The following is a 15,378-nucleotide window of genomic DNA, read 5'->3' as shown; positions in this document are numbered from 1 at the left end:
GAGGTGGCAGTGATGGGGGTTGTAGAGGTGGTGGTAGTGGCAGTTGTGGTGGTACTGGCTGAAGTTGCAGAACCAGGCTGGCCAACAGGGTCTGCAGTTGGAGTCTCTGGATTAAAAGTAGTTTGAGTACTATCATTGCTTTGTAAAATGAAGCTTAACTGCTGACATTTCACACGTGAAAGAAAACATTTACACTTGATAAAACTTAGAGTACAAGCTAATCAAAGTGATTACAATCTCATTAAAATACCGGGATAGTATCGACATTTTTCACAATCTTTGGGCTTACCTGAAATCAGGAGACGATGCAGATGGCTAATGAGGGGGTATTTTCCCTCTTTACAGAACTGCCCCTTGAAATCATCCAGGTCCAGAGACCAGACAGAGACTCCTCCAAAGTTGTTTTCTTTTATATACTTCGCCTGAGAGAATGTTAAAAAGACACATAGCACATGCAAACATACATACATAGCCATTGTTTAACTTAATTTTTATCACAATTTATTGTTTTCTGGAGAATTGCTGAGCAGTTATGAAATGCCTACCTTGTAATTAATGCTGTCTCTGTTGTCAAATCCCACCCACCGATATCCTGTGGTGCCATATGGGACTTTCTGGTCTTCAATCCAATGGATTGTTTCTCCTTCAAGATAAAAACAAATCTGAAAGGAAAAGTCAGATGTCAAATTTTAATCCAACATTTAGGGAGAACCCAAAACATGATGCACTGTACACATCAAAATCTATATGTATGATTACACTATTTATTCAAAATAGTTTAGAGCTTTCACTTTCACCTCGTAATAGGACCAGATACCCGCCTCCCTGGTGTAAAGGCCTGCATAATTAGCATAAGTGGCTGGTGCTCCAACCTCATTGGATGAAGAGGTCAACGTAAAGGTTCGCCCATATGCAGCAAATCCCAAAATGAGCTTTTCCGCAGGTACCCCATTGTTCAGCCAATACTGCATTGCAAAGTCCTGAAATATGGAAATATACATAGCTTGATGGTTAATATAAGCAAATCTTCCAATGGATTAAGGTTCAATCCTTCTTTTTTTCTGAGATAAAGAGCAAGCCACCGTGGGCCACTGGCAGAGTGGCATTTAGAGCAGGTAGTTTGTACCTGTAGTTTATATGATAATTTAATTGTGCTGGCAGATATTGCTCCCTGATGTCAGTGTTTCTGTCCCATTCTGTGAAGTTGCCTGAATACAAGAACATGACTTCAAATTTAGTATTCATAACAAAATGGCTTTAATAATATTGATAAACACATTTGGAAAAAACATACATTGAAAAAATAAAAACTCAATTCAAACTTGCTTTCTAAAGTTGACCATATTATTATTATATTATATTATATTATTTTTATCATCTGGGGAATTAAAATAAGTTTAAAAAAAATCAGAATATGCCTGAATTGCAATAATTGATGAATACCATTTGAAATCAATAGGCTATATAAATTACAGTAGGAGTTAGTATACTCACACTGGTTAAGTATATGCTGCTTGCAGTGTCTTGTGATCTCCAGTGTAAGGGACTGTGATGAGCAGTGACACCCTCCCAGGGGCCACGAAGATCAAATGCCATCACAACCATAAAATCCAGGTACCTAAAGAAAGACAAGTATGATCAAGGTCACCAACCCATGAAATCCACTAATCACTGGAACAATAATTGTGAAATAAAAAAAAAAAGTTTAGTTTACCTGCCAAGCTCAGTCATTTCATAACTGATATCAATTATTCCTTTGTCAGCAGCCAGTGCAGCAGTGACCAGTAATCTGGGATAGCCAGTTAATGTTCCTTCAGCCTCATAAGCAATTAAGAGTTCCTATACAACACAAAAACATGGGTCACTCTAAGCTGATTAAATATACTGAATTGTAATAATATTCATCATGTATACTATATTTCTGCCTTGTTATGGATCTGACCTTGCACAACAGTGTGAATCTCTGTTTGTCCTCTGGAGCACTCCCTCGTGTTCCAGGAAATTCCCAGTCCAGGTGAATCCCATCAAAACCATAATCTCTCAGTAGTTTGATAGTAGACTGTATGAATTTTTCTCGGTTGGCTGGTGTTGATACCATCATGCTGAATCTGAACATTTAAACAAAAGGGTGCTCTGAAAAAGTCATGTCACATACAGTATTAAATCAAATGTATTTTAGTCTGTTGTATTGACGTATCTCACCTCTGTGTGCCAAAGACCCAACCACCCACTGATAGAAGGGTTTTGAGATCTGCATTTCTATTGAGAGAAGTAGTTGAGCAATGATTAATTCATGCTTAAAAATGAAATACAGTTGGCAGAGGATTTAAAGCGTAAAGCACTGACCTATCTTTTAGTCCGTTAAAGGAATTGTAACTTTGTTCGTAACCCGCCTCATTAGGGTCCACCTCATTGGCATAATTTATGCCAGAAAAGGCATAGATCAGATGGGTACACAAGTTTGGATCAATATCTGAAATGGTGAACTCCCCTTCATTTGCTCTATTTTTGGACCAGTTGGTGAAGTAACACACCAGTTTGGAGGAAGTGGCTGAAACATGTACAACATCAGTGAGTTACTTTGTGGTAAAAATTATTAACAACACTTATTATTTAGGGACTTCATTTAGATGCTGGTAAGACTTTTAAAGCAAAATGTAAACTCACCCAAACTGGCAATGATCAAAGAAAGACCTTCAAAGTGACAGTTGGCATTAGCTAAAGAAAACAAAGCTTTTGAAAACATTTATTTAATTGATTTAAATTTTGCCTTACCTGCAATTAGAGTGAGCTTGTTCATGTTTGTGCTGTGGGATGAAAAATGGAAAAAAAACAAACATTAATTTTATTTGCATATGACAAATATATCCACCATAATAGCCATCATTCAGGCAAACATTATTGCATTATTATGATGTTTTTGTGACAAATAATAAAGTCATATTGAAATTTTAAATAATGGTAATTCAATAACCAAACTATCTATAACCTCATAAAAGTCTCTCTCTTGTCAGTGCTTATGGTATAAAAATAATTTGATTAGACTCTCCTAGGTGCCATTATTATCATAGCATGTCAAGTTAGGTCATTGAAGCCCAATAATTTATTAGTCAGTTTGCTTTTTCACTTAAGAATGACAGAGTAAAAGAAAATGAACTGCAACTTAACATATCTATCATTTATGTCTTGTTTATGTCTGTAATACTCCCATTACTTATCTAACCAGCACTTTAAAGCTGTAATGGGCCATACTCACAAATATTTAAAAGGAGGAATTGAATAATTCAAAGATAATAAAAAAAGTCTTATTGTCCTATCTCCTAGCCAAAGCAGACAGCTCCTTTCAAAAATAATTTGTATCATTTATTTGTTTTTAGCTGGATCTAGGGCTGGCACTGCATCAGATTTTCACCACACAATTTCTCTGGCCATGATTTCTCAATGATTATATATTATTGTGATATTGATAGAAAATTTGAAAAAAAAAATGCTTTCCTTCAAATTCAGATGGAAAAGAGCCTGTAACCATAACTGCATAAAATCGTACAAAAAGATAAAGTAGACTTAATGGACAGTGAAAAAGGCAACCCGATGGTGCTGGAGGAGGGCAACAAAGCAGTAACAGAAAGAAACAGAAATGATTTAAGAGGCGTCAAATTATTTACATGACATTATTATATGTGTATTCTAAACAGGAGATTACTATATCACTGCGTTTGTAAAATACTGGAATAATGTGACAATCCGAGCTGGATCTACCAGTTTTCACATAAATTTATCTGGATGAAGAATAATTCAATGACCAAAAAGCTTCTGGAATTATTAAATCACATAACAAATAAATTAGAACGTTTTATCACCACATCTATTCAAAAATCACTACATTATTTAATAAAAAAAGAAGAGGTTAAATAGAAAACTACCCTGTTGTACTTTACTAATAATTTTACGATGATTATCAGTCGACAAAACAAAACTTGGTGTCGTGATCACTAGTGTACGTTTTTTTTTTAGTAAAGTTTGTTTTTGTTTTGTCACTCTGGAATGCCAATAATTAAATCAGTGATAATTTAATCAATCCCCCCCCCCCCCCCCCCCCCACCCACACACACACTGTATGGGAACATACATTCATTATTCATTATTGTTTTCTTAGTTTAAATAACTGAAAACATGGTGTAATAATAGCAGATATTAGTTTGATACTTACAGCAAGATCAGGGATGGAGGCAGCTACCGTCTCTCTCTGACTGAGGACATGTGATGATGAGGCCTTAAAATAGGCAACCAAAGAGGGTGGGGCAGATTTAGGGGATGGTGACAATGAATGCAATGCTCTCCATGAAGCTGTTTTTTTTCTTTTAGTTTGCAGTTCGACACTATTTGAAATCAATACACATCTTCACATCACACATCTACACATCTTCTTCTCTAACTTCTGTTTTTAAAGTGATTGTTGTGTTTATTGACATGTCAGTCAATAAGTGAATCATAGCAAGGTCCAGTTATTTGCTTTTTCTTGGTGCTGTTAATATTTCCACCTCACGTGTGCTACTAACATCCCTAAACTCTGACAGCGTGTCTTCACCAGGATGAAAGTAGGAGATGTTTGTTGAGGTTGGACATTTTATTCAGACTGAGCTGGATTGCTCAGTTTCCTTACAAATGGCTATCACTCTGATGTTACTTGATGCCCACTGAGAGTTAGAAAGAAGAAATGGGTAAAATATAATGATAGTAAGTCCTCAAACAAAATCTGTAATCAAGAGTTAATGGTTACGTTGTCTCACATTTCTGGGAATGTTTTCCAAATTGGTGCTGCTTCTCTTAATATAATAGGTCTTTTTTCCTTTTTGCAGCAGTTTTTCTTTTTAACTCTCTTCCTGTACCTTATGTTTACTCTAACCTTGACATGCAAAAAAAAGACAAAATGCATTGATTGCGTTTGATTACAAAATGTTGAAAAAGCATTACATAATGCAAAGCATGATTTGCTGGATGACATCTTGGCTTCAGTGTAAGCAAAGGTGGCAAACAGCATTCCATGACTGTCCCAGCTTGGCAATTATATTTTCGTTATGCAGATCTTATTGTTTGCCAGCACATACATCCATTCACATTGTCCTGTGCACAACAGTGACAAACGTACCATTATTTTTTATTTGTTTTTTTTTTTTGCCTTTGGTAACACGTGTTCATCAAGGTTACACGTGTGCATAAAAAAACGTACTGTGAAAGAGTACAGAACGGTACCCCATATGAGCTGGTTAGCAGTCTTTGATCGTCAAGTAGTTCCCTTTTGGCTGTTCAAACATCGAGACTTTAATCTAAACATGACTGTGCTCTGGCCATTAGGGCCCCGCGGTCTTGGAGTGGCTTGCCAGAGGAGATAAAGGTTGCAGAATTAATGACTTTAAATCACTTCTTAAAACCAGTTTTTATATACTCGCTTATATGTGATGTTGTCTTTTAATTATCTTTTTATTTATCTTTTTATTCTGTCTTAAACCTTATTCTTTGTCATATTCTTCGTTATCTTCTTCGTCGGTGTTCGGCATCCATTGTTATATAATATATTTCTATATAAATGAAGTAAATAATAATAATATTATTACTTTTATTATTACTGTTACTTTTATTATTGTGTGACGAGTCCATTATGACACTTACAAACGGCTCCAGTTTAAACTGGAAAGTGGTCTCAATTTGAATATTTAGAACTCTTACCTTTTTATAAAGTCATTCCTAAGGTATATTAAAGTTAATTAATTTTCCATTCTTACATAATGTTCATTGATGCCTATTATAGAACTTTCAGAATGTGAGGTGTAAATGAAAGGTTTGGGGAGGTGATTACGTATTGATGCTGACACATCGGAAATTATGGAGGGTGTTTTCTGTTATATAACATTGTTAGACATTATTAATCATTACCATTGGGCACATTGTTTCTCTTAGTATTCTCTCCTTTGATCTCTCTTTTTTATGCAGTGATAGGTGCGAATGTTTACACATTCCCTGTGTCTTTTTAAATCAGTTGTTACCATGCCATGTATTGCACCAGAGTTGGCTTAAAACTCATTTTATCTGCAGTCTCTTGGCAGGTCAAAATTATATCATCCCTCACAACACTAAACAAACTGGACAAACAAGACAAGGCACATAATGTAAAGGTACTCACACACACACACACATGCACGCACACACACCATGTGAGTACCAGTTGTTTGTAAAAAACAAAAAAACAAATTCAAAAGCAAAGACATTTGTATCTAACTAATACAATGCTGAGTCAGTGATTATAAAGTTGAGTGGCTTTTAGAAGATCTTCCAATTTGACTTTAAAGCTAGCAAAATTATTTTTGATAATTGATTATATAAAAGACACAATTGTGAATAATATAACATTCTCTAAGCTCAGGAGATGATATTTCTCCAGAGTCCTACAGTGATGATTTTAGTTTGGCTTTTCACCCAGAGGGCTTGCTTGTACAAATACTCTAATGGTTAAATGAATGTTTGTCCAGTCTGCTCCCAACCATGTAATACCGTAAGACATGTGGGAAAAGATGATAGCATGCATAAATATCTTGGCTGCAACCATGAAGACACTCGTTTTTTAGCAATTACAGTGTAGTAAGCGCTTTATGTATGAAACCACCCTTTTGCCAGCTTTGTACATCTTTGATAAAAAGCCATTATGCTTCAGGGACAGCACCGGGAAATCGAATGAATGAAAGATATTTTAAACTTTTTTTTGTACACTGGTATAGACTGTGACCAAAATTGCCGCATTCATGCAGGTGCATGATGCAGACTGAAGTCTCTACTGTCAGTGAAAGAGTGACAGCTCACTCATTATGTCAGTATGTTTGACATGGATTAAATGCACATTGGCATGTCCAGGTTATGTGTAGGTATAACTAATGTGTTTTCATAAACAGACGTTTCTTTCACTTAAAACAGTTGTGTTTGTGCTATTAATTTGTAATCGTTTTTACATTTAATAACCTGTATCATGTGAGAAGCAACTTATCCCCAGGTATCTTCACATTATCTTATCTGGCCTCGCATTCAAAAGTGTTTGGACACCCCTGTTGTAGAGGAAACATGCATATAATATAATATGTTGGCAAACAAAACATATAATTAAAAAACCACAACGAAAATAAATACAGTGATGTGAACCCTCTTTCTGCTTGTTTTGCCAAACAAAGCTCTACATAGGAGTAAAACATAGTTGCGATAAGTCTGAAATTATCTTCCCATGACATTGCAAAAAAAAGTTCTTCGTGTAAAATTATATACAATCCCAGTGTCTGCAGGACAATTTAATCTACATAATGATGTGTTGTTTTCACAATGCACATAGTCAATAAATGTGCCTTCATATGCACTAAGTTGTTATGCACAACCTGAACAACCAACACCCATCCAACACCCTTTGTCTGTCTGAATATATAAAAGCAGCAAATTTAAAATTACAATGAGTTTCCCTCTGTAGCAGTTCTTTGTCTGATGGACTGGTTAACACATTTTATTTACACTGTTGAACACACACAGAGAGTCTTAACAGTAGCTTTATATCTCTGCCACGCATAAGCCTGGATGGGATCATGTGTTTGGTTGTGTATGTGTGCAAGTGTGAGTGTATCCGTCTGTCTGCAGCTCATCTCACATACTAAAGGACCAATTAGCCTAATATTTTGTGTTCACATTCATTACTGAATGCTTAAGGACCTCTAGGGGTTGCAGTAATTCATCATTGTTGAAAAATCTGTTTTATTGACTGTTTTATAGCATCTCATATACACCTTATACCTCATCTAGCCTGTTGTGGGCCACATTTTAGCCTTTGTTGTGACTTAAAATCTGACATCCATTAAAAAACAAACAAAGAAACTGATCTTATTTTGTACCAAAGCATTTGCAGATCAGTTATATATCCAATATGATATGATACACTAAAATAAGGCAAACAACGAGAATTATTACCTTCCGTTTTTATGATCTTTTCCACTATCTTGGCTATAAGGGAGGTGGGAGGGACAGTTCAACCGGCCGCAGCTGTCTGCAGTCCGGCTGCTATATTTTGTTCCATCCACAGTACAGTATCACTACACATTTGGAGGGACGTGTATTGGTTTCTTTTAAATTGCTTTATTGATGTTGAGTGGGTGCAATCGGTCTGGGCAGCTGCTTGGCCACCTGGCTATACTGACTGCATGTTCCTTATTAGTAGCTGTTTTTTGTTGGTCTGAAATAGTAGCTGAAAATAGAAACCATTGTGCTGCTGATTGGGGTGTTCTTAAATAATCACAGTATTAGCAGCTTTTTCACATCACAAGGAATTGTTTTATTCATTATTGATATGAAAAATAGGACCTCACTTAGTATAGTCCAGAGTCTCACAACAGGTGGAAATCTTTTCACTAGCTGGCTCTGATGTAAATAACTACCAAACTAGTCTTGCTTGTGGGTCTTCTAATTCATACCTTAATTTATTGACTTTTCCATGAGTCTTAGTGTGGCAAGCTTGATTCTACAGTATATTTCATTCCCACCAAAATTTTGCTAAATTGCAAACACAACAATTAATGTGAATTCAGCCAATCCTCGTGAATTCTGCGTAACCTTGCAATTTTGTCCAATCACCATAACTTTTACCATTTAAAATGGGTAAAATCTAATTTTACTGTAAGGCTATGTGCAACATTCTGATTCACTCTGTGATTAAACACATAATATTAATCTGTGTTATCTCATAGACAAATAATATATGATGAACAAGCAAAAAAACAAAAGTAGAAAAAAAACATACCAAGTGCGCCAAAGTTTGTCTAGGAAACTTGTGATATTGTATTCACTTCTACTAATTAGCTAATAACTTTATTAATATTTATGCATATTAACATGCAGATATACAATATCTAAGTATATGCAATACACAACATCTTTACCATTATGTAGGACAAATCACTCAATGGCTAAATGTGAAACAGCAAGAACAAAACTATGCATTAGCTTTAACTGCACCAAAAAGTGACATTTTCATCAACCATATCATTAAGTAAGGCATGTCAGATGAAATATTGCTATTAAAAGAACTGGGTTAGATACGCCCATAATTAGCAAACAAAATGCAAAGCTGTGAATTGATAAACAAAATATTAATAGTGAATATTAACTACATGGATTGCAGGACATTGCCATCCTTGAAATGTACAGACATTCCAAAATTGAGGAAAGTGTATGTCAATGAATTCTGAGAGGTTTGGTGTCATCACCTTAATGCTTAGTTTTGTGTTCTGCTAACTGAAAAGTGGAGGAAGTAATTTGGAAGAATTGTTCATTTTTCTGTTGTTTCAAGTCATTTTCCTGTCTTTTTTTGTTTTTGCATTTCAGTGGGGACAGGTAGCTTATGAAAATCCATCTAAAAATGATAGTGCTTACATTTCAAGCTAAAAGATAATCAGTCCATTAAGTGATATTCAACTAAATATAAACAAGTACACACCCATATAACAGATTTAGATAAACCGACAACTGGAACAACCTTATATTGAGTGTTGATTCTGAAGAAATTCTACATACATCAGCTTTTGATAGAACACTCCATTTATTGATAAGTGTAAATATTAACACTCATGGACAGTGAAATGAATTATTTCCAACTCTCTGGTTAAATGCAAGTCAAGGACAATGTGCTAAAAACTTGCCCTGATGGGCAAATTTGCAGGTGGCCTATCCCAAAAGCACAGTTGTAAAAACTGCCAGGGTCTTCAGTGTTGGGGAAGATTCCAGATTGCTCTCCATTACAGGGGTCAGAGGAGGCAGCTGCAGGGACTGATGTTGTCGGAGCAGGAGTTGTAGGGGCTGGTGTTGTTGGTGCAGGAGTTGTAGGGGCTGGTGTTGTTGGTGCAGGAGTTGTAGGGGCTGGTGTTGTGGGAGCAGGAGTTGTAGGGGCTGGTGTTGTGGCAGCAGGAGTTGTAGGGGCTGGTGTTGTAGGGGCTGGTGTTGTTGGTGCAGGAGTTGTAGGGGCTGGTGTTGTGGCAGCAGGAGTTGTAGGGGCTGTGTTGTAGGGGCTGGTGTTGTTGGTGCAGGAGTTGTAGGGGCTGGTGTTGTGGGAGCAGGAGTTGTAGGGGCTGGTGTTGTGACAGCAGGAGTTGTTGGTGCAGGAGTTGTAGGGGCTGGTGTTGTGGCAGCAGGAGTTGTAGGGGCTGGTGTTGTAGGGGCTGGTGTTGTTGGTGCAGGAGTTGTAGGGGCTGGTGTTGTGGCAGCAGGAGTTGTAGGGGGTGTTGTTGGTGCAGGAGTTGTAGGGGCTGGTGTTGTTGGTGCAGGAGTTGTAGGGGCTGGTGTTGTGGCAGCAGGAGTTGTAGGGGCTGGTGTTGTAGGGAGTTGTAGGGGCTGTGTTGTGCAGGAGTTGTAGGGGCTGGTGTTGTTGGTGCAGGAGTTGTAGGGGCTGGTGTTGTGGTGAGCAGGAGTTGTAGGGGGGTGGGGTGGGGCAGGTGGTTGTAGGGTTGGGGGGGGGGGGCTGTTGTTGGTGCAGGAGTTGTAGGGGCTGGTGTTGTGGGAGCAGGAGTTGTAGGGGGGGTGTTGTGACAGCAGGAGTTGTAGGGGCTGGTGTTGTTGGTGCAGGAGTTGTAGGGGCTGGTGTTGTTGGTGCAGGAGTTGTAGGGGCTGGTGTTGTGGCAGCAGGAGTTGTAGGGGCTGGTGTTGTAGGGGCTGGTGTTGTAGGGCTGGGTGTTGGGGGAGTTGTAGGGGCTGGTGTTGTGGCAGGGGGGGGGGGGGGGGGGCTGGTGTTGTTGGTGCAGGAGTTGTAGGGGCTGGTGTTGTGGGAGCAGGAGTTGTAGGGGGGGGGTGTTGTGGTGCAGGGGTTGTAGGGGGAGTGTTGTTGGTGCAGGAGTTGTAGGGGCTGGTGTTGTGGCAGCAGGAGTTGTAGGGGCTGGTGTTGTTGGGGGGCTGGTGTTGTTGGTGCAGGAGTTGTAGGGGCTGGTGTTGTGGGCAGCAGGTAGGGGCTGTAGTTGGGGCAGGTGTTGTAGGGGTGGTGTTGTTGTTGGTGCAGGAGTTGTAGGGGCTGGTGTTGTGGGCAGGGAGTTGTAGGGGCTGGTGTTGTAGGGGCTGGTGTTGTTGGTGCAGGAGTTGTAGGGGCTGGTGTTGTTGGTGAGGGGTTGTAGGGGGGTGTTGTTGGTGGGGGGGGGGTAGGGGGGGTGTTGTGGAGTTGTAGCAGGAGTTGTAGGGGGGGGGGTTGGGGTGGGGGGCAGGAGTTGTAGGGGCTGGTGGGGGGTGTAGGGGGGGTGTGGGGGGGAGTTGTAGGGGCTGGTGTTGTGGGGGGGGGAGTTGTAGGGGCTGGTGTTGTTGGTGCAGGAGTTGTAGGGGCTGGTGTTGTTGGTGCAGGAGTTGTAGGGGCTGGTGTTGTGGGGGCAGGAGTTGTAGGGGCTGGTGTTGTAGGGGCTGGTGTTGTTGTTGGTGCAGGGGTTGTTGGGGGGGGTGTTGTGGCAGCAGGGGTTGTAGGGGCTGGTGTTGTTGGTGCAGGAGTTGTAGGGGCTGGTGTTGTGGGAGCAGGAGTTGTAGGGGGGTGTTGGGGGTGACAGCAGGAGTTGTTGGTGCAGGGTGTTGTAGGGGCTGGTGTTGTGGGGGGGGGAGTTGTAGGGGGGGGTGTTGTAGGGGGGGGTGTTGTTGGTGCAGGAGTTGGGGTGTTGGGGCTGGTGTTGTAGGGGTGGTGTTGTTGGTGCAGGAGTTGTAGGGGCTGGTGTTGTGGGGGCAGGAGTTGTAGGGGGGGGGGGGGTGTTGGGGGGGGGGGAGTTGGGGGGGGGGGGGTGTTGTAGGGGGGGGGTTGTTGGTGGGGGGTTGGGAGTTGTAGGGGCTGGTGTTGTGGCAGCAGGAGTTGTAGGGGGTGGGGTGGTTGTTGGTGCAGGAGTTGTAGGGGCTGGTGTTGTGGTTGGGTAGGGGGGGTTGTGTAGTTGTCGGGGGGGGTTGTGGTTGGGGGTAGGGGGGAGTTGTGGTAGTGGGGGGCTGTTGTGGTGGGCATTGTGGGGTTGTGGGGGGGGGGGGGGGGGGGTGGGTTGGGGGGGGCATGTAGGGTGGTGGGTTGGGGGGGCTGTGGGGGGGGGGTGGGGGGGGGGGGGGGGGGGGGGGGGTGTTGTGGGGGGGGGGGGGGGGGTGGGGGGGGGGGGGTTGTGGTTGTGGTAGGGGGGGTTGGGGGGGGGGGGGGGGGGGCTGTTGTCGGGGGGTGGGCATTGATGTGGGGGGGGGTGGGGGGGGGGGGGGGGGGGTGGTTGGTAGGGGGGGTGGGGGTGGGGGGGGGGGTAGGGTGGTGGGTGGGGGTTGTGGGGGGGGGGGGTGGGGGGGTTGTGGTAGTGGGGGGGTGGGTGGGGGGGGGGGGGGTGGGGGGGGTGGGAGTTGGGGGGGGGGGGGGGGGGGGGTGGGGGGGGGGGGGGGGGGGGGGGGGGGGGGGGGGGGGGGGTTGGGGGGTGGGGGGGGGGGGGGGGGGGGGGGGGGGGGGGGGGTGGGGGGGGGGGGGGGGGGGGGGGGGGGGGGGGGATGTGGGGGGGGGGGTGGGGGGGGGGGGGGGGGGGGGTGGGGGGGTTGTGGGGTTGTGGGGGGGGGGGGGGGGGTGGGGGGGGGGGGGGGGGGGGGGGGGGGGGGGGGGGAATCGATGGGTGTTGGGGGGGGGGGGGGGGGGGGGGGGGGGGGGGTGGGTGGGGGGGGGTTGGGGGGGGGGGGGGGGGTTGTGGGGGGGGAAGGAGTTGTGGAAGGGGGGGGGGGGGGGTTGTGGTGGGGGGGTGGTTGTTTGGGGGGGCTGTGGTAGTGGGGGGGGTTGTGGTTGTGGGGGGGGGGGGGGGTTATGGGGTCGGGGGGCTGTTGTTGTTGGGCATTGATGTGGTTGTTGTGTGGGGGGGAGGGGTAGTAGGGGGGGGGGTTGTGGGGGGTTGTAGGAGGAGGGGGTGGGGGGGTGGGCACAGGGTTGTGGGTGGGGGGGGGTTGGGGGGGGGGGGGTGTTGGGAAGGGGGGGGGGGTGGGGGGGGGGCATGGGGGGGGTGGTTGTGGGGGGGGGCTGGGGGGGGGGGGGGGGGGGGGGGCTGTGGTAGGGGGGCATTGTTGTGGTTGTTGTATGAGGGTTGTGGGGGTGGGGGGGGGGTGGGGGGGGGGGGGGGGGTGGTGGGGTCGGGCACAGCTGTTGTTGTTTTGGGGGGGGCTGTGGGGTTGGGGGGGGGGGGTGTGGGGGGGCACTGTTGTGGGGGGTTGTATGAGGGGGGGTGGGGTGGGGGGCTGGGGGGGGGGGGGGGGGGGGGGGTTGGGGGGGGGGGGGTTGTGGGGGGGGGTGGGGGGGGGGTGGTTGGGGGGGGGGGGGGTGGGGGGGGGTGGGGGGGGGCTGTGGTAGTGGGGGGTTGTGGTTGTGGGGGTGGTAGGGGGGGGGTAGTGGTCGGGGGGGGGGTTGTTGTTGTGGGGGGGGGGTGGGGGGGGTTGTGGGGAGGGGTGGTAGTGGGGGGGGTTGTGGTTGTTGGGGGGAGGAGTTGGGTGGGGGGGGGGGGGGGTGTTGTGGGGGGGGGGGGGTTGTGTGGGGGGGGGGAGGTGTTGGGGGGGGGGGAGTTGGGGGGGTGGGGGGGGGGGGTGGTTGTGGGGGGGGGGGGGTGGTTGTTGGGGGGGGGGGGGTGGTCATGGGGGGGGTGGTTGTTGGGGGGGGGGGGGGGGGGGTAGTGGGCATTGTTGGGGGGGGGTTGTGGGGGGAGGGTAGTAGTTGGCACCATTGTAGTAGTAACAGTTGGGGTGGGGTGTGAGGGGGTGGTGTGGTTGTTGGGGTAGGGGTAGCTGGGGGTGGGGGGGTTGTGGTTGTTGGTGGGGGGCTGGGGGTAGTTGGGGGGGGGTAGGGGGGGGGGGTTGGGGGGAGGGCATTGGGGGTGGGGGGGGGGGGGTAGGGGGGGGGGGACTGGGGGGGTGGGGGTTGTTGTTGGGGTGGGGGGGGGGGCTGTGGTAGTTGGGGGGGGGGGGTGGTTGGGCAGGAAGAGTTGCGGTAGTGGGGGGGGGTTGTGGTTTTTGTAGGGGGAGCTGTGGTAGGGGCATTGCTGTGGTTGTAGTGGGGGGATGTGGTTGTTTGTGGGGGGGGGGGGGGGGTAGGGTGTAGTGTGGCACCGTTGTGGTCGTAACAGTTGTGGGGGAGGGCATTGGTTTGGTTGTTGTTGGGGGGGGGTTGTGGTAGTGGGCACTGTTGTGGGTTGTATGAGGAGTTGTGGTACTAGGCATTGTAATGGGTTGTGGTAGTGGTTGTGGTGGTTGGCACAGCTGTGGTTTTGGTGGGCATTGATGTGGGGGGGTGTGTGGGGGGCTGTAGTAGTTGGGGTTGTGGGTTGTTGTCAGAGGAGTTGTGGTAGTAGTGGGGGTGGGCTGTTGTGGTCGGCATTGTTGTTGTGGGAAGGAGGGTGTTGTGGTCGGGGGGGGGGGTGGTGGTTGGGGGCTGTTGTTGTTGTGGGCATTGATGTGATTGTTGTGTGGGGGGCTGTAGTAGTTGGCACTGTTGTGGTAGTACCAGTTGAGGTAGTGGGCATGGCTGTGGTTGTTGTAGGGGGAGCTGTGGTAGTAGGCACTGTTGTGGGTTGTGGTAGGAAGAGTTGTGGGGGGTGGGGGGGGGGTGGTTGTCATAGGGAGAGTTGGGTGGTGGGCATGGTTGTAGTTGTTTGTGGGGAGAGCTGTAGTTGTCAACACTGTTGTGGAAGGAGCTGGTGTTGTGGGAGTGGGAGTTGTAGGGGCTGGTGTTGTGGGAGCAGGAGTTGTAGGAGCTGTTGTGGGAGTGGGAGTTGTAGGGGCTGGTGTTGTGGGAGCAGGAGTTGTAGGGACTGGTGTTTGAGCAGGAGTTTTTGGTGCAGAAGTTGTAGGGGCTGGTGTTGTGGGTGTGGGAGTTGTGGGAGTGGGGGGAGTTGTATGGGCCAGTGTTGTTGGAGCAAGAGTTGTAGAGGCTGGTGTTGTGAGAACAGGAGTTGCAGGGATTGATGTTGTTGGAGCAGTTGTAGGGGCCAGTGTTGTGGGAGCAGGAGTTGTGGTAGCGGGAGTTGTCTGGGCTGGTGTTGTGGATGCAGGAGTTGAAGGGGCCGGGTGTTGTGGTAGGAGGAATTGTGGGAGCAGGAGTTGTTGGTGCAGGAGTTGTAGGGGCTGGTGTTGTGAGAGCGGGAGTTGTAGGGGCCAGTGTTGTAAGAGCAGGAGTTGTAAGGGTTGGTGTTGTGGTAGCAGGTGTTGTGGGATCAGGAGTTGTAATTGCCAATGTTTGTTGAGCATGAGTTGTAGGGGCCAGTGTTGTGGGAGAAGGAGTTGTAGGGGCTGGTGCTGTGGGTGTGGGAGTTGTAGGGGCTGGTGTTGTGGGAGCAGGAGTTGTAGGGGCCGCCG

General features: G+C 46.4%; 3 protein-coding genes across 5 annotated transcripts in view; 1 reads left to right on the top strand and 2 right to left on the bottom strand.

The window, feature by feature from the left end:
• The window catches only part of pm20d1.2 (peptidase M20 domain containing 1, tandem duplicate 2), a 76,582-nt gene that overhangs the window by 7,543 nt on the left and 53,661 nt on the right, over positions 1 to 15,378 (top strand). For 2 of the 3 annotated variants that reach the window (XR_006106077.1, XM_042492453.1), the window contains exon 13: positions 6,105 to 6,173. Coding sequence is in view for 1 of the 3 variants with exons in the window: in XM_042492453.1 (XP_042348387.1) it covers positions 6,105 to 6,135 (31 nt within the window). In the remaining 2 variants the exon portion in view is untranslated. Of the gene's footprint in view, positions 1 to 6,104; positions 6,185 to 15,378 lie in introns of those variants that run through there. The other variant, XM_042492452.1, reaches the window with a different exon arrangement.
• Positions 111 to 2,800, bottom strand: LOC121947408 (acidic mammalian chitinase-like). The gene is made up of 10 exons (XM_042492456.1): positions 2,776 to 2,800; positions 2,668 to 2,694; positions 2,347 to 2,551; positions 2,203 to 2,259; positions 1,943 to 2,108; positions 1,715 to 1,839; positions 1,495 to 1,618; positions 798 to 980; positions 546 to 662; positions 111 to 422 (listed from the first exon to the last, which is right to left on the bottom strand). The coding sequence occupies exons 1-10, from the start codon at positions 2,798 to 2,800 to the stop codon at positions 231 to 233; spliced, it is 1,221 nt and encodes a 406-aa protein (XP_042348390.1). The 3' UTR covers positions 111 to 230.
• On the bottom strand, positions 10,706 to 15,378 carry LOC121946486 (proline-rich protein 36-like; the record flags this gene model as incomplete). Its single annotated transcript, XM_042491066.1, has 2 exons — positions 14,238 to 15,378; positions 10,706 to 10,764 (listed from the first exon to the last, which is right to left on the bottom strand). Coding segments are annotated over exons 1-2 (1,092 nt in total), but the record flags the coding sequence as incomplete, so codon positions are not given.

This window comes from Plectropomus leopardus, chromosome 8, assembly GCF_008729295.1.
Source record: "Plectropomus leopardus isolate mb chromosome 8, YSFRI_Pleo_2.0, whole genome shotgun sequence".
NCBI lineage: Eukaryota > Metazoa > Chordata > Actinopteri > Perciformes > Serranidae > Plectropomus > Plectropomus leopardus.
This window is presented reverse-complemented; position numbering and strand designations above follow the sequence as displayed.

Bases quoted from the DNA above. Each gene is read 5' to 3' on its own strand.
- LOC121947408 (XM_042492456.1), bottom strand. From the start codon at position 2,800: ATGAACAAGCTCACTCTAATTGCAG. The intron at 2,260-2,346 runs GTCAGTGCTTTA...TTCTCTCAATAG, and splicing joins TTTAACGGACTAAAAGATAG to AAATGCAGATCTCAAAACCC. The intron at 663-797 runs GTGAAAGTGAAA...TTTTCCTTTCAG, and splicing joins GTATCTGGTCCTATTACGAG to ATTTGTTTTTATCTTGAAGG.